At 48.7% G+C, this 24,407-nt stretch overlaps 1 protein-coding gene across 20 annotated transcripts in view; it reads left to right on the forward strand.

Moving 5' to 3' along the window:
• LOC137464253 (uncharacterized) overlaps positions 1-24,407 on the forward strand; it is a 123,539-nt gene that overhangs the window by 25,907 nt on the left and 73,225 nt on the right. For 2 of the 20 annotated variants that reach the window (XR_010994098.1, XR_010994106.1), the window contains 4 exons: positions 9,291-9,347; positions 9,486-9,597; positions 11,898-13,855; positions 14,219-19,291. Coding sequence is in view for 1 of the 20 variants with exons in the window: in XM_068175554.1 (XP_068031655.1) it covers positions 9,486-9,597 (112 nt within the window). In the remaining 19 variants the exon portion in view is untranslated. Of the gene's footprint in view, positions 1-907; positions 2,194-3,437; positions 3,521-9,290; positions 9,348-9,485; positions 9,606-10,077; positions 10,438-11,897; positions 13,856-14,218; positions 19,292-20,534; positions 20,618-21,587; positions 24,268-24,407 lie in introns of those variants that run through there. The other 18 variants (XR_010994101.1, XR_010994105.1, XR_010994102.1 and 15 more) reach the window with 18 other exon arrangements.

Below are 24,407 nucleotides of genomic sequence, written 5' to 3' on the forward strand. Positions count from 1 at the left end.
CTGTGCATGCGCTTTTGGTCCTTTGGTGCCTATCTGAGTAGGTCTGTCAGTCTTGATAAGCTTGGAGACAGAGGAGCCCCTTTATCTGGGTTCTTTGCATCTCCTGGTCTTCTCTGGCATTGTCCTTTATGCAAGAAGCTTCAGAGATTTGCATTTTCTTATGCCCTTTGTACCATGGCAGAGGTTTCTCAAGTAAAAGGTTAAAATTCAACACATAATTCTACAAACTAAAATTTAAATGTTTTAATTTATTTTGTTAATTCAAGTAAACTCCAAAAATCTCTATTTCAGTTGCCTCTGGTGCCAGTTCACCTGTGAGGCTGTCTGCGTGTCACTCACACCCTTTAAGCGCGGCCCCCCTCCACGTGCCCGGGGGGGAGGGAGAAACAACGGCTTGTTTGCATGTGTGACTATCACACACTACAAGACAACAATAAGGTACTTTTTACTTTCAAATCACCTGTGAAAATTTCAGGTATTACTGGCCAGCCCCGGTACTCTTGGATATCCTTCAATCCAGCTGTGTTGTCCAACTCCGGATGCTCTTGGGCATATCCTCAATCCAGCAGAATTTTTAGGGGCCCCTTCTACACTTTTTGCTTTATTTTATTCCGTGTTTCCCAGTGGATTACGCCAGGGAAATCCTCGGCTCCCTCTCTCCAAGGGGTCCCACCCCTTCCCGGAGACCCAGTCCCAGTTTCCCCGGGGGGGGGGGAGATTCTCTGTCACTGCCTTCGTCTCTTTACTGGCCCCTTTTCTCGCGAAAAGACGAAACCTCAGCGTGAAAGACTCATCACTCACTTGGCAGGTCTGGGATAACCAGCCCGCCACTCATTCACACGCATTCATTTCCCCCCCCCCCCCCCCTTATCCACCCCTTCCAAGCAAATACTTACCTATCCTTTATCCTCGGGTCTTTGTCTTCGTGCACACTTTAGTCTTGGGGCCAATTGCCGCGGTTTTAGGCAATCTTTTCCCTTTTCTTTGTTTTATTGCGTCCTTTTGTCCATCGATCATAACCTGCATCTGTCGGTCACACTAGAGGAAACAGAGCAAGGCTGCCTAATCGGGCAGAGCGCACCTTCCTCACCCTGACTCCCCTAAGGCACCGGCAGCGAGGTGTTAGTAACCATCCTCTGCTACCATAATTGTGAAAAACACCAATCACTTGTTTTAAAATTTTAAAAGTTTAATAATAATAAAATAGTTATAAAAACAGTAATAAAATTAGAGCAATAAGAATTTGGACAATCAGAGTTAGGACAATAAAGGACAATAAAAGCAAAAAATTCCGGACGTCCAGATGCTCTCGGGCAATAAGCCACGAATAGCATGCCTTGTGGAACAAAGGATTTGCCCTTAAAAGCAATAGTCTGTTGCATATTCATATATCTCACACATGATGCATAAATTCCTTGCAAACTAGGGATTTTTCTGGTTTTTGTTGGCTTTTCCCCCTTAATACTGGTGGCTCCTTAAATACGGAGAGGAGGTGGAAGGATGTTTGTCTTTTCTGCTAAGGAGGCAGTAGTAACTCTTGCTGTTATCTCTGTGTGAAGAATTTCTTGATTATCTCATCCATTCCTTGTCCTGGCCACAAAAAGTTATCTTATATCACATTGCTTCTATTTTAATATTATGCTATAGCCTAAAACTATATTTAACACACTACTTAAAATGATTAATACAATATTGCTAAAAAAGGATAATTACAACACTGCTTTCAAACATAACACATATAGTATTCACTTTAATATTTGCGAAGAGCCAATCATATAACATGCATTTTTCACAACTCGATGTGGTAACAAAGAACAAGAAACAGTACTTGTAGCTACTACAGCGTCTTCTACGACCTCGTAGCCCGCCTTCAGGGTCGCAGCACTACACGGGGCAGATCCCTCCGCGCCCTGCGGGCACCAGGTCAACGAGGGCGGGCTCGCCAAGGGGGCGTGGAAAGGCGGAAATGACAGACGAGACAGCAAATCGAGACGCGGGCCACAATCCGTCGGCCCAATGGGCGCCGCGGAGGGCCCGGCTTAGTGGAGGAGGTGTCGGGGCGGACACGGGCGTTGTCCTTGGCTGGCGAGAGTGTCGGGGTGCTGGCCTCTGGCCCTGGTGGCGCCACTACTGTCTTCGGAAAGATTACCGGCAAGGCGTTTCTCTGGTATCGTCAGCGACGAGGACGAGGAGGTAGCCGCACCCTTGCTCTGTGCGCGGTTCCTCTTCCCTTCCCCCCCTCCCCCTCCTCCTGCGCTTGCGGGCATCTGAGCCGAGGACCCGGTGCGCGGTGCCCGGGCGCGTGGCAGGGTGCTGCTGCTGCGGGTGGGTGCAGGGACGGGGGACGGACGGGGCCTCTCTGGGTTGTGGCGCTCTCTACTGCACCATCCCCTAAGCTTGTTCTGAGCCGCACCCCCACCCTCCGGCCGCCGCGGGCGTGCTGGGTTGCTGGTGTTGTCCGGACTCGCCTCGCATTCCACCCCCACCGTGTCGTCTCCGCGCGTAGAGAAGGACCTCTGACGGTAACTTGGCCTCAATGTGTCTCCTAACAGCATCGAAGAGGTTTCGCAGCTTCGCTGTGCTAGGCTTTGGTTCTGAACCTGCAAACTGCATTATTAGGGCAAGGAATTCCGGTTTTCTCTAGTTTAAAAAAAAAAAAAAAAAATTACAAAGTGATCATCCTGCAGGCTGCATGGCTTTCCAGAACTTGTTTCTGTGGGGAAGTAAGACCGTGATAACAGCATGCTTGCAAGGGTCCCGAGTGTTGGTACTGGAAACTAGAGTGAGCTGCTTAGCCCGGGGGGAAACCAATACAGCCGTTACCTATGCGATGTTAACTTTAAGGTAATATGCCATATGACTTAGTTATTAAAATGCTGAACGTTAACAGTTAGGGATGCCTTCTGCTTTTAAAGGCAGAGCTTGCATGCAGTATAGAAGACAGACTCGACCTATGCGCTTGCAGGTTTCCTGTCATTATGCGTGTGTTCGATACTTGAGCTCCCTGTCCTGTGGGAAACAATGGCCGCTGCTCTTCCACTTCACTAAACTCTTTGATGATTCAGTTAAGCCATTTGCTCCAGTCTCTGCATGGCCCACATCCAATAGAAAAACTGCTTAGGAAACAATCAGCCCGAACTAAAACATACTGTAGGTTGTTAATTGCAAGTAGTGGCCTGTCTCCTTCCCCCATTGTCTTGCATGACAAATCCCGCTTCTGGAGGGGGCTCTGTAAAGATGTAGTGTTTTGGGTATAGAAAGCATTATAATCGTGCAAGAGAAATCAATGTTCTGGCTTGCGTTTGTGGTATCTGGTAATCTGCTTCTGTAGGAGTTCAGCAGGGCAGATGGGTTTGCATAAGCTCTTACCTTTCTCTAAAGCTGGTTATGTTTTAACTGTTTAATCTTCCTCCAGTGCCGTACATTCTATGATCTTTCGCCCCTAGACAGGACGCTTTTCCTAGTCATGCCTAAGGAGCCAATTATCGAGTTGTCTGAAGCAGGAGGTTCTGGTGAATCTGTAAGTATTGTGTGAGCTTTCTGTATGCTAAACTGTCCCTGTAGATAGTTCCTCATTTACTAGACTCTTTCCCATCCCCCCTTTCCCCCTTGATAGGGCACAGTAGGGTCCTTTGGGTTTTCTGGCGCTGTCATCTTTTTGCCTCTAGCTTGTAATGGAGTTGAGCTTTTTGACTAAAAGCAGTGTTGTCAAGCAGTGCTGGTCCCTGGGTATGTACTTCTGGTGCAAAATGCAGTGTTGTTTTGGAGCGCAGTCTGGTGCCTATTGTTGTGGTTTAGAGTAAGAGTAGTAGAACTTGCAACCTGCAGAAGAGTGCTTGGGGTTTTTGGCAGGTCAGGGGCAAGGAAGGACAAAGCTGGTTGCGAGGTGCTGGATGTTTTGCTTTTAGCTATGAAAGCCATGTTCAAAGACTTTGTAAACCCACGCAAAAGGCAGCCTAAAGTTTCTTTTCCACCAGGATTGGTTATGTTGCCTGAAGACACAATGGGGGCTTTAACCCGGAGACAAAGTCAGCTTGTGTGGCTGTTTTGTAGTCCTTTGCTGTTTAGCTTGAGAAAAATTGCCTAGCTCTCTTTTGCCCCTATGGCGTGCATAATCGGTCTTGGTAACTTTACTTGGGACGCTTCAGTTGCCGGCAGTCGGACGGCCATTAATTTGACATGCAATGGTTGAATTGCTAGGAATTTGCTAGCTGCTTTCTCTGGGTGGTTCTCTGCTCTCGTTCCTTCCCTTCCTGGCCTCTGCCCTCTTTATGTGTTCCTTTTTCTTTTAGTTTTACTTATTTATGGGTTTGTACTTCCTTCTCCAGCTTCTTGGGCATGTAATGATTGTTGGCGAGATGTGTGTTGCTCACCTGGGCCTGACCAATGGATTCCGGATGGTTGTGGATGAAGGGCCCGAGGGTGGGCAGTCTGTCTATCGCATACATCTACCCGTTCTGGGTGGCCGTCCCTTGGGCTGGCCGCCGGGCTAAGATTTTGGCACCGCAAGAGTTGCTGCAAGCCTACAAATCACCACTGAATGGATTTCGTCTGTTGCCCATCAATCTAGTGGCTTTTGATGTGTAATTTTTTTTTTTTTTGCCGTGTGTCTGTGGAAGGTAATAAGAGCTTTGAGCAGCAGTTGCACAATAAAGATTTGTCATGGGGATATTACCTCCGTCTTGCGTGTCTTACTGAGGGGAAGTAGTTCTGCAAGCTCAGACAGTGTCTCCCTGGAATGCAAGTATGTGGAATGTTTCAGCCAGATAACAGCATTTCAGAGACAGATAGTGATTGGCCTGTTTGTGTGAAGCTGGAAGCACTTAGCAGTCTCTGCTGCGTCTTGTAGGAAGCAAAGTCTTAGCTCTTTGGCAGTGGTACGCCAACGTACAGAAAGGCCGTGTAGGCTGCTGCTAAAACTGTAGAAGATACTGTGTGTGAGGCTACATGCATGCTTTCCAAGGGTGGTTTCACCATGGTGCCCTGTGTTGGAAGCATCCACCTCCTGCTGGACCTGGGTGTCCTGGTAACAGGAGTAGGGTGTCAGTTTAGCACTATGTGCATGTAAGCAAACTGTATTGTACCACCCTCTGTGTCATTCTTGATGAACTGCTAATGATGGATCACTTGCAGTAGCTGCCTCCTGTACACCCAACACCTCAGGCTACAAGATGGGTGTTAAATGAGATAGGGGAGAAGAGGCAAACCTTCAAAGGCAGGGTAGTGTTTCTTTTCTTCGCACAAATGACTCAGCCCTGAAAACTCCCCTCTGGGGAAGCCACCGGCACATTCCCACCCAGCCTGTGGGGTCATCTCTGCTAATGGGCCATAATGGACTCAATGGCACTAGGATAACAGGCAGCTGCAAGACTTAGGCCATGAAAGACTCCCAGAACATCCCATGACTCACAGTATTACATTCCTCCACTGTGAAACTCCCTGTCCTGGGGGAGGTACTGAGCATTCTCACCTGAACCTGAGCATATATATAATCTTTGGGTTTGGGGACAATGATGTGGAAGTTCACCTCTGAACAACTGCAAGGACCCTGTTAAAAGAATAAGTTATGTGAAGGGAATAGGCTCTGACAGCTCCAGAGATGGACAACTCACAGCAACATGCTGGGCCCTGGCCATTGCTTACCAGACACTGCTTGGTATGGTACAACGCTTTCAGGAGGAGGAGAAAAGAAACAAATCAACAGGAACCATGTCCACACAAACCACATCTGAGCCAGAGGGAAAGGAAACAAATCAATAGGCACTGTATGGATGCAAGCCATTGCTGAACCAGAAGGACAGCCTAAGCCAGTAGCAGTCGCCCTTGTTCAGAAAAGAAAATCCGCATAGTGAATGACGAGGAAGAGGCAGGACCTTCACATCCAGCACTCGATCCCTATCCCTGGGCAAGCTGCGTAGAGAGTTCACACGCGAGGTAAATGAGTCCATATTGACCTTGCTGCTCTGAATCTGGGATGCCATGGCTAATGATACAATTCTAGATGGTAGCGAAGTCAGGCAACTGGGATCCCTGTCCCAGGGTGTAGCTATTGACCAGGGGATCGGGAAAAGACAGGAAACTCTGAGCCTCTGGCGACGACTGCTGTCAAGTATGAGGGAAAGACACCTTTGTAAGGAGGACCTCCTTGTGCCGCGTGGACAGTGGAACATGATGGAGCAAGGTGTCCGATGCCTGAGGGAATTAGCTTTGCTGGAGATCCTTTTTTTTTCAGAGGACAAGGGATTCCCTAAAAGTCTAGACGGTGTCCAGTACGCATCACAAATATGGGTGAAATTTGCTCAGCTTGGGTCCGAAATATATTCCTGTTACTTAGCAACGCTGCAATGGAGGGAGGGAGAAGATAGGGTGGGTGCATTGGTTAGTAAACTCAGCATTTATGAAGACACTGTCGCTGCCCCGTTACGGGCCCACGTCTCACCTGTGGAAATGAAGCTGGCTGAGCATGTCTCGAGCCTGGAAGAGAAAATTGAAGAGGGCTACCAGAAACTAAGAGAGGAGCTTAAGGAGGGAATCTTCCATCTCTTGCCAGCACAGACGAGAGTCTCTGCTATTAGGAGCAGGCGTCCCCCAGCTAAAGAGAGAGTGTACACTCCACGAGAGAATACTCCCGGCAGCATAGGAGTGGTGATGTTATGTCCAGTCCTCTTGAAGGGACCTCCAGGTCATATTTACAGGAAGGGAACAATAAGTACCATGACCAGAACCAGAGGGGCCTTGCCTCTAGTCAGGTAGAGGGAGAGGCTCTATTGGACTGTGTTGATCCAATGGCCTGGCACATCAGACCCAAAAAAGGATAAGGCTTTAGTTGACACTGGCGCACGATGTACTTTAATGCCATTGAGAAATGTGGGGGCAGAATCCATCTCTATTTCTGGGGTGACAGGGGGATCCCAACAGCTGACTGGACCAGAAGCTGAAGCGAGCTTGACCAAGAAGGAATGGCACAGACACCCCATCATGACTGGTCCGGAGGCCCTGTGTATCCTCGGCATAGATTACCTCAGGAGTGGGTATTTCAAAGACCCAAAAGGACACTGCAAGGAGAGGCAAGGCAAAAGCTGCAGTAGCTGATTTGCAGCTGGCAGAGGCCGCTCCGATGCAAGCGTGGAACCTCCCAAGGTGGCCTGGACTGGCACCGAGATGAGAGAGGTAAAGGCGGTGCTTCCCCTTTCAAAAAGGTTCCTGCAAAGTCACGGGGGTGGCAGCTGGTCTCAGTGCTAGTAGCGGTCGAGGTGCAGGCGGCGGACAGCTGGCGGCTGGAATCTTCTCATCAGCAGCGGGCACAGGTGGGGAAGGTAGGCAGAACTCAATCGTAGTTCTGAGTTGCAGCGCAGCAAAGTCCCGGGTCAGAGCGCACAACCTCCCACGGCACCATGCTGCAGACAGTTTGCAGTTCCCCTGAGTGGTGGAAGAGCCCGCTCCCCCAGCTAAAACTCCCCAACCCCCACTGGAGAATTGTAGTATCCTAGACCAGCCCAGGTGTGAAGGGACCTTGAAAGATCATCTGGTGCAGCCTCTTGTGGGAAAGGGAGACTAGATGAGATTATTTAGCACCCTGTCCTGCAGCATCTGGAAAAACCTCCAGCAACGGGGACTGTTGCAGCTTGTGCCCGTTGTCCCTTGTCTTCTCCATGTGGCTCCCTTGAACTACTGGAATACTGTGTGGAGGTTCCCCCTGAGCCTAGGCAGGTGCCCAACATTTTGCAACTAATTCCTTTGTCATTGCTTGCTAGTCTTCATGCAGATGCTATCTGCTTTTAGATGTTCCTCCACAGCTTTTGGACCATGCTGAGCCCATTTGTCCGAGTATTTAGGACTTAGGCTTATTCTCTGCTTCTGTAAGCATTCAGTGATATCTCTTGCCATCCCCCCGACTATGCCAATTGGTGCAAATGGGTGTTTTAGGTCGCGTAAAGAATCGCCAGAAAAGGTATCAGCAAAAGCAGGTTCTCCAGCCCTTTGAGCATCTTCATGGCCCTCCTTGGGATGCTCTCCAGTCTGTCCGCCTCTTTTTATTGAATTCTGGGGACCAGAACTGGACACAGAGTGTGGCCTGCAGGCATGGCCTCTGTGAGAAGAGGCCAGGGTCTGCTCTGCGCTAGACACAGCTAGTTTTCACCAGCTAGGCACCAGACTTCCCTGAGAGCCAAAGCAGAGCAACTCAGCAAAGCTGGTGGCACCCCTGTGTAAGCATATTTAAGAAAGGGTAAAGCTCTGTCTGGGGCGGGTATTTCCCTGCTGCCCTTAGATCTGGCAGGTGGCTATGTCCTGAAGGAACTTTTTCATCTTATTGTCTCCTCCTGTCCTATTGAGGAGGGGTGGTGAGAGAACAGCTGGTTGCGACCCTGGCAGCCTGCCAAGGTCTGACCTCACAAAGCCTAAAAGGCATATTCTTCCTTGTAGAAGGAGGTTGGTGGCTTGGAGATTTTAGGAACAGGAAAATTAATTGTGGACTGAATGTTGATTTGAGTGAAGGGCAGGTACCAATCCGTCTTCTATAACTGCAATTTCAGAAGCAAAGGACAGCTGAGAATCAGGCCCCAGTGATGCTGGTTTGGGTGTTGCTAAGATGGCGTTCATTTCCCCATAGCAGCTCTCACAGTGCCGTGTGTCACATGAAAAAGGGAGGAGGCTTCCTTGACCATTGGTGTGGGGGGATTTACTCAGTCTTTAGTGTTTAATTTGTCTTTGTTTCAGGAAGGTTGAGACCGTTGTGCCCGACCAGTCCGTCAGCATCCCGTTGGGGGGATCCTTCACTGAGCAGTCCTATTGGATCAGAGGCTGGTTCGACTGACTTAGGGAAACACAGCAACAGAGTAAGGGAGATCCCTCAGCATGTCTTCCCCTTTACCCACTGTGTTACCTGCTGCTGCCGACTGGTAGCCTCCGCCAAGGATTCACACTAACAGTTTATGGAATAACACTGTTTATTAATATAAATTGTGACAAGTTAAAGTTTGAAGATTGTCGGTGATAGTGTCTGACTGCAAAAATATATCGGAAGGAATATACAGACAAGCTCTAATCCCCAATAAAATGTTCAGCATGCATAGAGTATGATTCTTAGCCAATAGGCATCTCTATGGGGGAGAAGACAGGTTCAGCCCATCAACTGATCCCAGCAGCTACGATGGAGTCTTCCCTAACTTTTCCCCATTCTCGACTTATTTTTATACTATTTCTGTGTGTTTAGGTGGAGCTTGAGTGACTCTAGTCATACATACCTATGCTACTGATTGGTGTAAAATTCTTTTGCTTTGCTTTTGAAGATGCAGTCAAAAAGAATATAGAGCACATGCCCAGTGAGGGGTGGTTGCACTTTGGAGGTAGGTAACTTTGGGATGGAGGTGTGCATTAATATTATTATTAGGCTTTAATGAAGCATGTTCATCTAAGGAGAGTGATTTCACCACAGTTGCTGGCTCAGCAGTAAGACATCTTCCCCTATCTCCCTTGGTTGACAGGTGGTATGCTGTTTATCAGCTGCAAAGTACCATCGAGTTCCCTTCCCTGCAAGGATTTCTGCAGAGCCTGGCCTTCGCTCCGCTCCACCCTGCGTTCCATCCCCCTTCGCAGGTGTCTGTGTGTATGGGGAATCATCACGGAATAGGTTTCAAGTCATGCCAACTGCATTCCACCCAGGGAGCAGCAACTGTGATTTACCCTATAATTCCCATACTGTTATAACTCCTGTGAGGATGCTAATGTAACTCCTAAGTTTCCTCTAATTGAATCCCCAGTTAGCGGTCCACAGGGTCCCCGGTCATTTTCCCACGCCGTGCTTTGCACTGGTAGCTAGAAAGGTGTTGATCAGGCCCCAGTGTTTTGGCTACTGCTGAGCAGTGTTGGCACAGCATCAGTGCTGTCTCTCCAACATTCTGCCCCAGCATCAGTAGGCTGGGGGTAGGCAAAACCCTGGGAGGGGACACAACCAGGACAGCTGGCCCAAACAGGCCAGAGGGATATTCCATGCCATATGACGTCAGCCCAGAAATAAAAGCTAAGTAAAAGAGGAGGAAAGGGGGGCATTTCTTGTTTACAGTGTTTACCTTCCAGAGAAACTGCTACGTGTGTGGAAGCCCTGCTTTCCGGGAAGTGGCTCGGCAGTGCTTGCTGATCGAAACTAGACGATAATTTTTTTTTCCCCCTCTCCTTGTTCATGCACAAACTTTCACTTTTGCTTTAGTAAACTGCCTTATCTCAATCTGCAAGTTGTTTTTCATCTCTCCTGTCCAGCTGGGAAGGGGGAGTGATAGAGTTGTTTGCTGAACACCTGGCGTCTAGCCAAGATAAACCCACACCAGTCCTTTTTGGTTCCTAACGTGAGCTGAGACAGTGGCAGTTATATATCTTGCATGGTATAGTGATAGCAGTTATTGAGTAGCAAGCTCCTGTGCGGGACATGGAGTTTGTCAGGTAAGCTGCTTATCTCTTTGTTTTGTTCAGTTTGGGAACATGTTAATACAAACAGTGGCTCTGTGCTTTGCTGTGGCATTGATGGCTTTGTTGTGCTGGAGGAGCTATTTTCTGGGGACAATGAGGGAATCCCTCTCTCTATCTGGGATTGATGTGTATTGTTTTAGAATGCAGGCGCCTGTGTTCCTTGTTCTTCCTCCTGTAAGCTGTTGAATACTATTAATACTATGTTGTGGTTTGAAAAGCAAAACCAGTGAGAGACTTCAAGTCAGAAATACAATTTATTAGGAAAAGAAAAAAAACTAAATACATGCAATAATAGAAAAGGTAAGAAAACAACCACTGACAGAGTCAGAATAAAACCTGACACTCGGGTGGTGGTGGGAGTCCAGGCTGGAATGGCCTCAGTCTTCCTAAAGTGGCAGATGTGGTTCTGTCGGATCTTGTAGAAGGGTGTAATCTTCCTCTGATGGTGCAGTGGAGAAAACCCCAGCTGTTCCCAGTGGGAAGCTGCCTTGGGTCTCAGGGACCGTGATTATATTCAGTCAGGAAATGCTTGTCTCCTCCCTCTGGGCAGAGCATCCCACAGTGGGATGATGTAATTTCAACAGTCATGCAGTGACATTGAATGGGCCATTAACAACAGATATCTTCCCGGGAGGAAAGATAAGAAGATAAGAGATAAGGAGGAGGTGGAAAAGATAAGAAGAAACTGCTCACAGATGGGAAATGAATAACATCTTGCATTTCAACCTGGGACATACTATTAACTAATACTGTTGGCATACTGTGGGGTTTGTGGAATCTGATGTCATCCTGCTGTAAGACAAAACAAACTGTAGGTGAGGAGATATTGAAATGTGCCCTGAAGCAGCTGGTGCCTGGATGGCAGTGTGTGTGGAAGGATTTGGGCAGGTTCCTAGAGTGGTTATCACCTCCCTATGCCCGGGACTTTACACCTAAACAGGCAATGAGCCCTGGCAAATGGACACGTCACCTGATAGAAGGGTGCCTTAGCTACCCCAATGAAATCCAGCAGCTTCTTGCCCTGTACGGGGGCCTGGCCCTTGCCTGTTGAGCCACAGTTCAGTACTGTCAGAGGAGTGTGGCTGAGGCAGGAATCCAAAGTGCATTTGAGGACACTATGGCTGAGATAGGGACCCAAACAACAACAGCTACAGTAATTGCCCCCAGAAGTGTCAAAGAAAAGGTGAATAAGGAGAGCCAAGGAGCGATCAGCAAGACTCCCTCAGCTTTTAGTAGTCCCATGTGGCCAGTGCAAAAGTCTGATGGAGGGTGGAGGTTAACAGTAGACCGTCGTGGCCTGAATGAAGTAACGCCCCCACTGAGTTCTCCTGTACCGCACATGTTAGAGCTCCAGTATGAACTGGAGTCAAAGGGAGCCAGGTGGTATGCTGCACTTGGCATTGTCAATGCATTTTTCTCAATTCCTTTGGCAGCAGAGAGCAGACCACAGTTTGCTTTCATGTGGCAGGGTGTCCAATACACCAGGAATCGAGTGCCCCGGGGGTGGAAACACAGCCCTACCATCTCTTGTGGACTGATCCAAAGTGTACTGGAAATGGATGATGCTCCTGAACGTCTACAATACGTTCATGACATCATTGTGTGGGGCAGTGAGGCAGAAGAAGTGTTTGAGAAGGGAAGAAGAATAGTTCAGAATGTTCTGAAAGCTGGATTTGCCATAAAGAAAAGCATGGTCAAGGGACCTGCATGGGACATCCAGTTCTTGGGCGTCAAATGTCAGGATGGCCGCCGTCATGTGCCTATGGATGTGGTTAAGAAGATAGCAACTATGTCTTCACCAGCTAAGAAGGTGGAAATACCGGCTTTTGTAGGCCGCCTGGGGTTTTGGAGAATGCATATTCCAGGTTATAGTCAGCTTGTGAGGCCCCTCTATCGAGTGACCCAGAAGAAGAACCATTCTGAATGGAGCCGTGAGCAGCCACAGGCCTTTGAGCAGATCAAAGAGGAAATAGCTTGCGCGGTAACCCTTAGGCCTGTTCAGACTGGACTAGCCCTGCAAAATATACTCTACACTGCAGCTGGGTAGCATGGTCTCACTTGGAGACTCTGGCAAAGAACATCAAGAGAAACCCAAAGTCAACCATTCGGGTTTTGGAGCCAGGGTTATTGAGGGTCAGCAGGCCCACTACACTCCAGCTGAAAAAGAAATGTTAGCAGCATATTGAGAGGGTTTGAGCATCCTCAAATGTTTTTGGGAATGAAGCCCGTCTCCTCTTGGCACTGCAATTTCCTCTGCTACACTAGATGGTCAAAGGAAGCATCCCTTTGACACATCGTGCAAACAGTGCTACATGGAGTAAGTGGGTGGGTAGCACTGATCACACAACGAGCTCGACTGGGGAAACCCAATTGCCTGAGAATCCATGAAAAAAGGCGGAGATTTTGGAGAATTTCTTTGAAAGGTCACTCGTGCTCAAGAAGCACCACCATATAATGAGCTATCAGAAGATGAATGCGGCCATGCTCTCTTTACTGATGGATCCTGCCTTGTGGTAGGAAACCATCAGAGGTGGAAAGCTGCTGTGTGGAGTCCCACACAACGAGTCGTTGAGGCCGCTGAAGGAGAAGAAAAGTGGCCTGTAGTGTGTCTCTGTAGTGACTCCTGGATGGTGGCTAATGCCCTATGAAGGCGGCTAACGCAGTGGAAGAAGACCAATTGGCAATGCAAGGGTAAACCCATTTGGGCTGCTGCGTTGTGGCAGGACATCACTGCACGGATAGAAAACATGGCTCTGAAGGAATGTCACGTAGATGTTTACATGCCCAAAAGCCATGCCACTGTGGAACATCACAACAATGAACAGCTCGATAAGGCTGCCAAAATTGAAATAGCTCAGGTAGACTTAGACTGGGAGCAGAAGTGTGAACTATTTACAGCCCGATGGGCCCATGAAACATCAGGACACCTAGGAAAAGATGCAACCTACAGATGAGCTTGTGATTGAGGGGTGGATCTGATCACAGAGGCTATCACACAGGTCACCCATGAATGTGAAGCATGTGCTGCAATCAGGTGAGCCACATGAGTACAGTCTCCTTGGAATAGATGGCACAACTGGGTTTTAGAGATGGTGAGGCCTGGCAAATTGACTATATTGGACCACTGCCATGAACACACCAAAGCAAGAGCTTACATACTCATCATGGTAGAGGCAACTACTGGTTGCCTGGAAAAATACCCTCTAAGCCATGCTATGGCTCGAAACACCATCTTAGGCCTTGAGAGACACATTTTGTGGTGTCATGGTAGCCCAGAAAGAATGGAATCAATGAGGCTTGTTTTTGAAATAGCCTCATAAACTCTTGGGCAAAGAAACACGTGGATATATCACATCCCTTATCGCTCACAAGCCTCTGGAAAGATTGAGAGGTATGATGGACTGTCAAGAGGGTTAGGCAATCGGGCATGGAAGCATTGGGATGCAAATTTAGCAGAAGCCACTTGGCTGGTTAACGCCAGAAGATCTGCTAACCGGGCTGGTCCTGCCCAAACAAAACCACTACATACTGTGGGAGGAGATAAGGTCCCCATACTACACACAGGGGAGTGGCTAAGGAGGTCGGTGTGGAATTCTCCTCCCATGGGAAAAGGCAAACCTATTAATGGGATTGCCTTTACTCAGGGACCTGGGTGTACTTGGTGGTTACTGCAGAAGGATGGGGAGACCTGGTGTGTGCCTCAAGGAGATTTAACCTTGGGGGGAATATAATGAGTGTAAATTCTATGTTGCAGGGAGTAAAGTAGCAGGAGTGACATGAACCGTTGGTGAGTGAATTTTACGAGGAGCGAGGAGAGTGCGACGATAGCCCAGGCAGGGCCGGTGTCGGTGCCGAACGATCGTGTGTGTCGCTTCTGTCCTGAGCACCCATCTTGATGGAACGGAGCCCAAGTCGCGGCCTGGTTTTAAACATCCGGAGGGGTGGAGGAAACCCATGGAATGGGAAAATAATATCTATCTTTGAAAGGAAGGGAGACGTTAGTTAATAAAAATGTGTACGTGTGTTGGGCATAAAGATGGTTTAAGCATGGAGTTTAAGTTGTAAGCGTTGGTAAGAAGGGATTTCAGTCATGACAAATAAATAAATACAGACAAATAAATACAACGGAATAATTGGAAGACAGATATATATATAATTCTGTGGCATCTGAGTATGATGCAAATGGTGTGAAGTAAGGGGTGGAGATTGTATTGGGTGTGGCTGAGATGGAGTTTGTTTTCCCCATAGCGGCCATCAGTGCCATGCTTTGCATTGGTAACTAGAAAGGTGTTGATAACACCCCAGTGTTTTGGCTACTGCTGGGCAGTGTTAGCACAGTATCAGCACTGTCTCTCCAACATTCTGTCCCTCATCAGTAGGCTGGGCGCGGGCAAGATCCTGGGAGGAGACACCACTAGACCAGGTGACCCAAACTGGCCAGAGGGCTATTCTGTACCGTATGACTTCAGCTCAGAAATAAAAGCTGAGTTAAGGAGGGGGAAGGGGGCACATTTGTTATTTACAACGTTTACCTTTTGGAGCAACCCCTAGGCGTGCTGAAGCCCTGCTTCTTGGAAAGTGGTCGGACAGTGCTTGCTGATGGGAACTAGAGGATATAATTAGTTGTTTTTCCTATTTGCTTTTTCATGCAAAAACTTTCTCTTTTCCTTTAGTAAACTGCCTTATCTCACCCTGTGAGTTGTTTTCCATCTCATTTTCTCTCTGTGTCAAGCTGAGAAGGGGGAGTGATAGAGCGGCTCTGTGGGCACCTGGCATCCAGACAAGGTCAACCCACCACCGATGCTTTTGATGCCGTCCAGGTGTTGTAGGATAAGGGCACTGATAATGCGGGTAAATAATTGGCTGCAGAGCTGGTGCTTGCAACAGCGTTCTGGGTTCCATGAGCATGGGACCCTATTTTTGATCAGCATCTGCTTGGGAGAGCGGGGCTCCACCTCACTGAGCGGAGCAAAGATATTTTTGCCAGTAGGATAGCTGACCTCATTAGGAGGGCTTTAAACTAAAAGTGAGGTGTCGCGGCAGGGCATCCCCAAACTGGTAATAAGTAGCATTGACTCCATGATTCACAGAAGGCTGATCGATCTATTTATTTTATATATATATATATAATTATTAAGAAACCCACTGCTTTTATAGACCGTTACGATACACCTGGACCTAATTGGTCCTCCAATCCAAGCACCATCACCATTGGCTAATTAAGAAACCACCCTTTGGTAAAGGAATCTCCATAACACATTCCACATGTTCAGAATAACAGGTGCAGCAAGTGAAGATAAGAATTGTTTCTCATTCTTTTCTCTGATCTTCTCACTGCCTTCCTGAGAAAGGCCTGGGAAAGTTATGTGTTGCTCTCTGTGGCCAGAGAGCTGCTGCCACAGTGAGGGTGCGAGGCGGGAGAGAATAATAAGCAGCCCTGTGCGGGAGTGATGGACAGGGTCAATGAACAAGGGGCAGGGCAAGAGCTCCAGTACCTGGAAGTCCCCCTTAGAACCCGAAGGCAGTGGTGGATGTCATGGCTGCAAGTGTGCCCAGCAGAAAGATCTCCTTGGACGTGGAAGTTTTAAAAGAGGAGATTGACAGGAAGCACGGAATCCAGGTACACAGACAGGAGTGTGATGCCAGGTATTGTACGCTGTCCCAGGCCTAGCGGCCTCCTGCCTTCAGAGTGCACAAAAGGAAGGAAAGCCAGAATGTAACCTCGGGGTGACTGACACAAGTAACTCCTGAGATGAAGGAGACCGGATGCATTTCTGTGCTCAGGGTAGAAGGAAGAACCCTCCCCCATCTCCTGAAGTGCCCCTACATAACAGACAGGATGCTCCTGGTTTGGAGACCGAAGAGCACATGAGTAATGGACAGGACCCAGGACAAAGCCAACCATGCAAAGCTGACCTAACCACCTGCCCACGTTAGAAGCAGTGCGACCCGAGAACCCAGGACAAAGCCAACCATGCAAAGCTGACCTAACCACCTGCCCACGTTAGAAGCAGTGCGACCCGAGAAGCACATCAAGGTATTAGTAATTGGAGATTTCCTCCTGAGAGACCCCGAGACACCCATTTCCCACCCAGACAATTTCTCTAGAGAGCTCTGCTGCCTACCAGGAGCTTGCATTCATGGTGTCACTGAGAGGCTGCCGAGGCTGGTGAACCCTACAGATTATCGCCTGCTCCTACTCTTCTCTGTAGCGTCAGATAAGGCAACTTGACTTAGAACCCTCCCAGGAGTCTATTATGTCTGTAGGAGTGATGCTAAAAGGATGGGGAGTACAGGTGATGGTCGCCTCTGTTGGTGTCCGGTCTGAGGAAGGGGTCCAGGAAGGAGGAGACGGACTAAGCAGCTGAATGCCGGACTGCATAGTTGGTGCCATACTCAAGGTTTTGGCTTCTATGATCATGGATCTACCTTTAAGAAGCCGGGTCAGTTGGGAGCTGATGGGATTCACGCGACCAAGCGGGGCATGATCGTCTTTGCTGGAAAGCCGGTTAGACTTACAAGGAGGGCTTTAAACAAGACTCAGCGGGGAAAGACAATGGAGTTTTGAGCAACAGAGAAGAGCCAGGGGCTGGTGATGTGTTGGGAACCAAGAGAGGAATACTTGAGAAATGCTGCAAAGGAATTGGAGCTTGATCATTGTCCAAAAAAGTGACACAGTCAACAGCCCAACGGAAGTGCCTCTGTACCAATGCAAGCAGTATTCATAAGAAAGAGGAGCTGGAAACCACTGTGCAGCCGGAAAGCTAACAATGTAATCACTATAGTAGAAAAGTGCTGGGACAACTCAAATGACTGGAGCTCTGCAATCAGTGGCTATAAACTGGAAGCAGGGACACGCATTCTGGGAAGACTCTAAAGATGCCGCCCCGGTCTGTAGGGATGGGGTCAGAAAAGCTAAGGCAAAGCTGCAGCTGAATTTGGCAGGGGATGTAAAGATTCGGACAATGGCCTTCCACAGGTGCGTTGTTCAGAAAATAAGACTAAAGAAAGCGTACGCAACCCACGTGCCCCCATCCCCCCCCCCCCGCTGCTGATAAATAAGCCAGGTGGTCTAGTGGCCAGCAACATGGAGAAGGCTGTGGTACTTGGTGATTCATTTCCCTGTGTTTTCACTGGCACGGTTAGCAAACCTCTTGAGACCCTGAACCTCAAGGAAGGGACTTGGGGAACAAAGTCCCTTCCATCATAGGAAACGATCTCTTTTGAGACCACCAGAGGAACCTGTGGATACACAAGTCCTGCACCTCTGGGGAGGCACAACCCCATGCACCAGTACATGCTGGAGGCCGATCGGCTAGAAAGCAGCTTTGCAAAGTAGGACAATGTGCCCTTGCCTCAAAGGCGGCCAAGGATATCCTTAGCCCGATATAGAGGAAAGCAGGGTTCATATATGTTACAAGACAGTTGTGTGGACCATTCACGGTGCTCACTGTCCCCGGGGGTGCAGGGCACCACAGACCACCGTTGGGCAGCTTTGAGGGCACTGCCTATTTTTCTAGAAGCCTCCTATCCAGCTTAATGCCAATCCTACTCTCCTGAGCCCTCAAGCCAGCAGTGCCGAACGCACGCTTTGCATTTCATTTGCTTCCAGGAGACGTGCAGCTTAGAAATGTCTGCAATGGAAGTGGGGCTTTCAGCAAACAATGTAGAGCAACTTCGGTTGTTTTTTCAAAATGTCCTGAGAAGTTAAAGCCAGGCCTGCCCTGGCCAAAGCAGTCATTTGACTGGAGGGAGCAACACCAAAAAGGCACAGGCGCCTTTGGGGTGGAGTCTGTGAAATACGCCAATCACTTGTTTTAAAATTTTGATAATAATAAAATAGTTATAAAAACAGTAATAAAATTAGAGCAATAAGAATTTGGACAATCAGATTTAGGACAATAAAGGGCAATAAAAGCAAAAAATTCCGGACGTCCGGATGCTCCCGGGCACTAAGCCACGAAAAGCATGCCTTGTGAACAAAGGATTAACCCCTTAAAAGCAGTAGCCTCTTGCATATTCATATATCTCACGCATGATGCATAAATTCCTTGCAAACTTGGGATTTTTCTGGTTTTTTGTTGACTTTTTCCCCTTAATACTGGTGGCTCCTTAAATACGGAGAGGAGGTGGAAGCATGTTTGTCTTTTCTGCTAAGGAGGCAGTAACTCTTGCTGTTATCTCTGTGTGAAGAATTTCTTGATTATCTCATCCATTCCTTGTCCTGGCCACAAAAAGTTATCTTATATCACATTGCTTCTATTTTAATATTATGCTATAGCCTAAAACTATATTTAACACACTACTTAAAATGATTAATACAATATTGCTAAAAAAGGATAATTACAACACTGCTTTCAAACATAACACATATAGTATTCACTTTAATATTTGCGAAGAGCCAATCATATAACATGCATTTTTCACAACTCGATGTGGTAACAAAGAACAAGAAACAGTACTTGTAGCTACTACAGCGTCTTCTACGACCTCGTAGCCCGCCTTCAGGGTCGCAGCACTACACGGGGCAGATCCCTCCGCGCCCTGCGGGCACCAGGTCAACGAGGGCGGGCTCGCCAAGGGGGCGTGGAAAGGCGGAAATGACAGACGAGACAGCAAATCGAGACGCGGGCCACAATCCGTCGGCCCAATGGGCGCCGCGGAGGGCCCGGCTTAGTGGAGGAGGTGTCGGGGCGGACACGGGCGTTGTCCTTGGCTGGCGAGAGTGTCGGGGTGCTGGCCTCTGGCCCTGGTGGCGCCACTACTGTCTTCGGAAAGATTACCGGCAAGGCGTTTCTCTGGTATCGTCAGCGACGAGGACGAGGAGGTAGCCGCACCCTTGCTCTGTGCGCGGTTCCTCTTCCCTTCCCCCCCTCCCCCTCCTCCTGCGCTTGCGGGCATCTGAGCCGAGGACCCGGTGCGCGGTGCCCGGGCGCGTGGCAGGGTGCTGCTGCTGCGGGTGGGTGCAGGGACGGGGGACGGACGGGGCCTCTCTGGGTTGTGGCGCTCTCTACTGCACCATCCCCTAAGCTTGTTCTGAGCCGCACCCCCACCCTCCGGCCGCCGCGGGCGTGCTGGGTTGCTGGTGTTGTCCGGACTCGCCTCGCATTCCACCCCCACCGTGTCGTCTCCGCGCGTAGAGAAGGACCTCTGACGGTAACTTGGCCTCAATGTGTCTCCTAACAGCATCGAAGAGGTTTCGCAGCTTCGCTGTGCTAGGCTTTGGTTCTGAACCTGCAAACTGCATTATTAGGGCAAGGAATTCCGGTTTTCTCTAGTTTAAAAAAAAAAAAAAAAATTACAAAGTGATCATCCTGCAGGCTGCATGGCTTTCCAGAACTTGTTTCTGTGGGGAAGTAAGACCGTGATAACAGCATGCTTGCAAGGGTCCCGAGTGTTGGTACTGGAAACTAGAGTGAGCTGCTTAGCCCGGGGGGAAACCAATACAGCCGTTACCTATGCGATGTTAACTTTAAGGTAATATGCCATATGACTTAGTTATTAAAATGCTGAACGTTAACAGTTAGGGATGCCTTCTGCTTTTAAAGGCAGAGCTTGCATGCAGTATAGAAGACAGACTCGACCTATGCGCTTGCAGGTTTCCTGTCATTATGCGTGTGTTCGATACTTGAGCTCCCTGTCCTGTGGGAAACAATGGCCGCTGCTCTTCCACTTCACTAAACTCTTTGATGATTCAGTTAAGCCATTTGCTCCAGTCTCTGCATGGCCCACATCCAATAGAAAAACTGCTTAGGAAACAATCAGCCCGAACTAAAACATACTGTAGGTTGTTAATTGCAAGTAGTGGCCTGTCTCCTTCCCCCATTGTCTTGCATGACAAATCCCGCTTCTGGAGGGGGCTCTGTAAAGATGTAGTGTTTTGGGTATAGAAAGCATTATAATCGTGCAAGAGAAATCAATGTTCTGGCTTGCGTTTGTGGTATCTGGTAATCTGCTTCTGTAGGAGTTCAGCAGGGCAGATGGGTTTGCATAAGCTCTTACCTTTCTCTAAAGCTGGTTATGTTTTAACTGTTTAATCTTCCTCCAGTGCCGTACATTCTATGATCTTTCGCCCCTAGACAGGACGCTTTTCCTAGTCATGCCTAAGGAGCCAATTATCGAGTTGTCTGAAGCAGGAGGTTCTGGTGAATCTGTAAGTATTGTGTGAGCTTTCTGTATGCTAAACTGTCCCTGTAGATAGTTCCTCATTTACTAGACTCTTTCCCATCCCCCCTTTCCCCCTTGATAGGGCACAGTAGGGTCCTTTGGGTTTTCTGGCGCTGTCATCTTTTTGCCTCTAGCTTGTAATGGAGTTGAGCTTTTTGACTAAAAGCAGTGTTGTCAAGCAGTGCTGGTCCCTGGGTATGTACTTCTGGTGCAAAATGCAGTGTTGTTTTGGAGCGCAGTCTGGTGCCTATTGTTGTGGTTTAGAGTAAGAGTAGTAGAACTTGCAACCTGCAGAAGAGTGCTTGGGGTTTTTGGCAGGTCAGGGGCAAGGAAGGACAAAGCTGGTTGCGAGGTGCTGGATGTTTTGCTTTTAGCTATGAAAGCCATGTTCAAAGACTTTGTAAACCCACGCAAAAGGCAGCCTAAAGTTTCTTTTCCACCAGGATTGGTTATGTTGCCTGAAGACACAATGGGGGCTTTAACCCGGAGACAAAGTCAGCTTGTGTGGCTGTTTTGTAGTCCTTTGCTGTTTAGCTTGAGAAAAATTGCCTAGCTCTCTTTTGCCCCTATGGCGTGCATAATCGGTCTTGGTAACTTTACTTGGGACGCTTCAGTTGCCGGCAGTCGGACGGCCATTAATTTGACATGCAATGGTTGAATTGCTAGGAATTTGCTAGCTGCTTTCTCTGGGTGGTTCTCTGCTCTCGTTCCTTCCCTTCCTGGCCTCTGCCCTCTTTATGTGTTCCTTTTTCTTTTAGTTTTACTTATTTATGGGTTTGTACTTCCTTCTCCAGCTTCTTGGGCATGTAATGATTGTTGGCGAGATGTGTGTTGCTCACCTGGGCCTGACCAATGGATTCCGGATGGTTGTGGATGAAGGGCCCGAGGGTGGGCAGTCTGTCTATCGCATACATCTACCCGTTCTGGGTGGCCGTCCCTTGGGCTGGCCGCCGGGCTAAGATTTTGGCACCGCAAGAGTTGCTGCAAGCCTACAAATCACCACTGAATGGATTTCGTCTGTTGCCCATCAATCTAGTGGCTTTTGATGTGTAATTTTTTTTTTTTTTGCCGTGTGTCTGTGGAAGGTAATAAGAGCTTTGAGCAGCAGTTGCACAATAAAGATTTGTCATGGGGATATTACCTCCGTCTTGCGTGTCTTACTGAGGGGAAGTAGTTCTGCAAGCTCAGACAGTGTCTCCCTGGAATGCAAGTATGTGGAATGTTTCAGCCAGATAACAGCATTTCAGAGACAGATAGTGATTGGCCTGTTTGTGTGAAGCTGGAAGCACTTAGCAGTCTCTGCTGCGTCTTGTAGGAAGCAAAGTCTTAGCTCTTTGGCAGTGGTACGCCAACGTACAGAAAGGCCGTGTAGGCTGCTGCTAAAACTGTAGAAGATACTGTGTGTGAGGCTACATGCATGCTTTCCAAGGGTGGTTTCACCATGGTGCCCTGTGTTGGAAGCATCCACCTCCTGCTGGACCTGGGTGTCCTGGTAACAGGAGTAGGGTGTCAGTTTAGCACTATGTGCATGTAAGCAAACTGTATTGTACCACCCTCTGTGTCATTCTTGATGAACTGCTAATGATGGATCACTTGCAGTAGCTGCCTCCTGTACACCCAACACCTCAGGCTACAAGATGGGTGTTAAATGAGATAGGGGAGAAGAGGCAAACCTTCAAAGGCAGGGTAGTGTTTCTTTTCTTCGCACAAATGACTCAGCCCTGAAAACTCCCCTCTGGGGAAGCCACCGGCACATTCCCACCCAGCCTGTGGGGTCATCTCTGCTAATGGGCCATAATGGACTCAATGGCACTAGGATAACAGGCAGCTGCAAGACTTAGGCCATGAAAGACTCCCAGAACATCCCATGACTCACAGTATTACATTCCTCCACTGTGAAACTCCCTGTCCTGGGGGAGGTACTGAGCATTCTCACCTGAACCTGAGCATATATATAATCTTTGGGTTTGGGGACAATGATGTGGAAGTTCACCTCTGAACAACTGCAAGGACCCTGTTAAAAGAATAAGTTATGTGAAGGGAATAGGCTCTGACAGCTCCAGAGATGGACAACTCACAGCAACATGCTGGGCCCTGGCCATTGCTTACCAGACACTGCTTGGTATGGTACAACGCTTTCAGGAGGAGGAGAAAAGAAACAAATCAACAGGAACCATGTCCACACAAACCACATCTGAGCCAGAGGGAAAGGAAACAAATCAATAGGCACTGTATGGATGCAAGCCATTGCTGAACCAGAAGGACAGCCTAAGCCAGTAGCAGTCGCCCTTGTTCAGAAAAGAAAATCCGCATAGTGAATGACGAGGAAGAGGCAGGACCTTCACATCCAGCACTCGATCCCTATCCCTGGGCAAGCTGCGTAGAGAGTTCACACGCGAGGTAAATGAGTCCATATTGACCTTGCTGCTCTGAATCTGGGATGCCATGGCTAATGATACAATTCTAGATGGTAGCGAAGTCAGGCAACTGGGATCCCTGTCCCAGGGTGTAGCTATTGACCAGGGGATCGGGAAAAGACAGGAAACTCTGAGCCTCTGGCGACGACTGCTGTCAAGTATGAGGGAAAGACACCTTTGTAAGGAGGACCTCCTTGTGCCGCGTGGACAGTGGAACATGATGGAGCAAGGTGTCCGATGCCTGAGGGAATTAGCTTTGCTGGAGATCCTTTTTTTTTCAGAGGACAAGGGATTCCCTAAAAGTCTAGACGGTGTCCAGTACGCATCACAAATATGGGTGAAATTTGCTCAGCTTGGGTCCGAAATATATTCCTGTTACTTAGCAACGCTGCAATGGAGGGAGGGAGAAGATAGGGTGGGTGCATTGGTTAGTAAACTCAGCATTTATGAAGACACTGTCGCTGCCCCGTTACGGGCCCACGTCTCACCTGTGGAAATGAAGCTGGCTGAGCATGTCTCGAGCCTGGAAGAGAAAATTGAAGAGGGCTACCAGAAACTAAGAGAGGAGCTTAAGGAGGGAATCTTCCATCTCTTGCCAGCACAGACGAGAGTCTCTGCTATTAGGAGCAGGCGTCCCCCAGCTAAAGAGAGAGTGTACACTCCACGAGAGAATACTCCCGGCAGCATAGGAGTGGTGATGTTATGTCCAGTCCTCTTGAAGGGACCTCCAGGTCATATTTACAGGAAGGGAACAATAAGTACCATGACCAGAACCAGAGGGGCCTTGCCTCTAGTCAGGTAGAGGGAGAGGCTCTATTGGACTGTGTTGATCCAATGGCCTGGCACATCAGACCCAAAAAAGGATAAGGCTTTAGTTGACACTGGCGCACGATGTACTTTAATGCCATTGAGAAATGTGGGGGCAGAATCCATCTCTATTTCTGGGGTGACAGGGGGATCCCAACAGCTGACTGGACCAGAAGCTGAAGCGAGCTTGACCAAGAAGGAATGGCACAGACACCCCATCATGACTGGTCCGGAGGCCCTGTGTATCCTCGGCATAGATTACCTCAGGAGTGGGTATTTCAAAGACCCAAAAGGACACTGCAAGGAGAGGCAAGGCAAAAGCTGCAGTAGCTGATTTGCAGCTGGCAGAGGCCGCTCCGATGCAAGCGTGGAACCTCCCAAGGTGGCCTGGACTGGCACCGAGATGAGAGAGGTAAAGGCGGTGCTTCCCCTTTCAAAAAGGTTCCTGCAAAGTCACGGGGGTGGCAGCTGGTCTCAGTGCTAGTAGCGGTCGAGGTGCAGGCGGCGGACAGCTGGCGGCTGGAATCTTCTCATCAGCAGCGGGCACAGGTG

Source organism: Anomalospiza imberbis, chromosome W (assembly GCF_031753505.1).
Source record: "Anomalospiza imberbis isolate Cuckoo-Finch-1a 21T00152 chromosome W, ASM3175350v1, whole genome shotgun sequence".
Lineage (NCBI taxonomy): Eukaryota > Metazoa > Chordata > Aves > Passeriformes > Viduidae > Anomalospiza > Anomalospiza imberbis.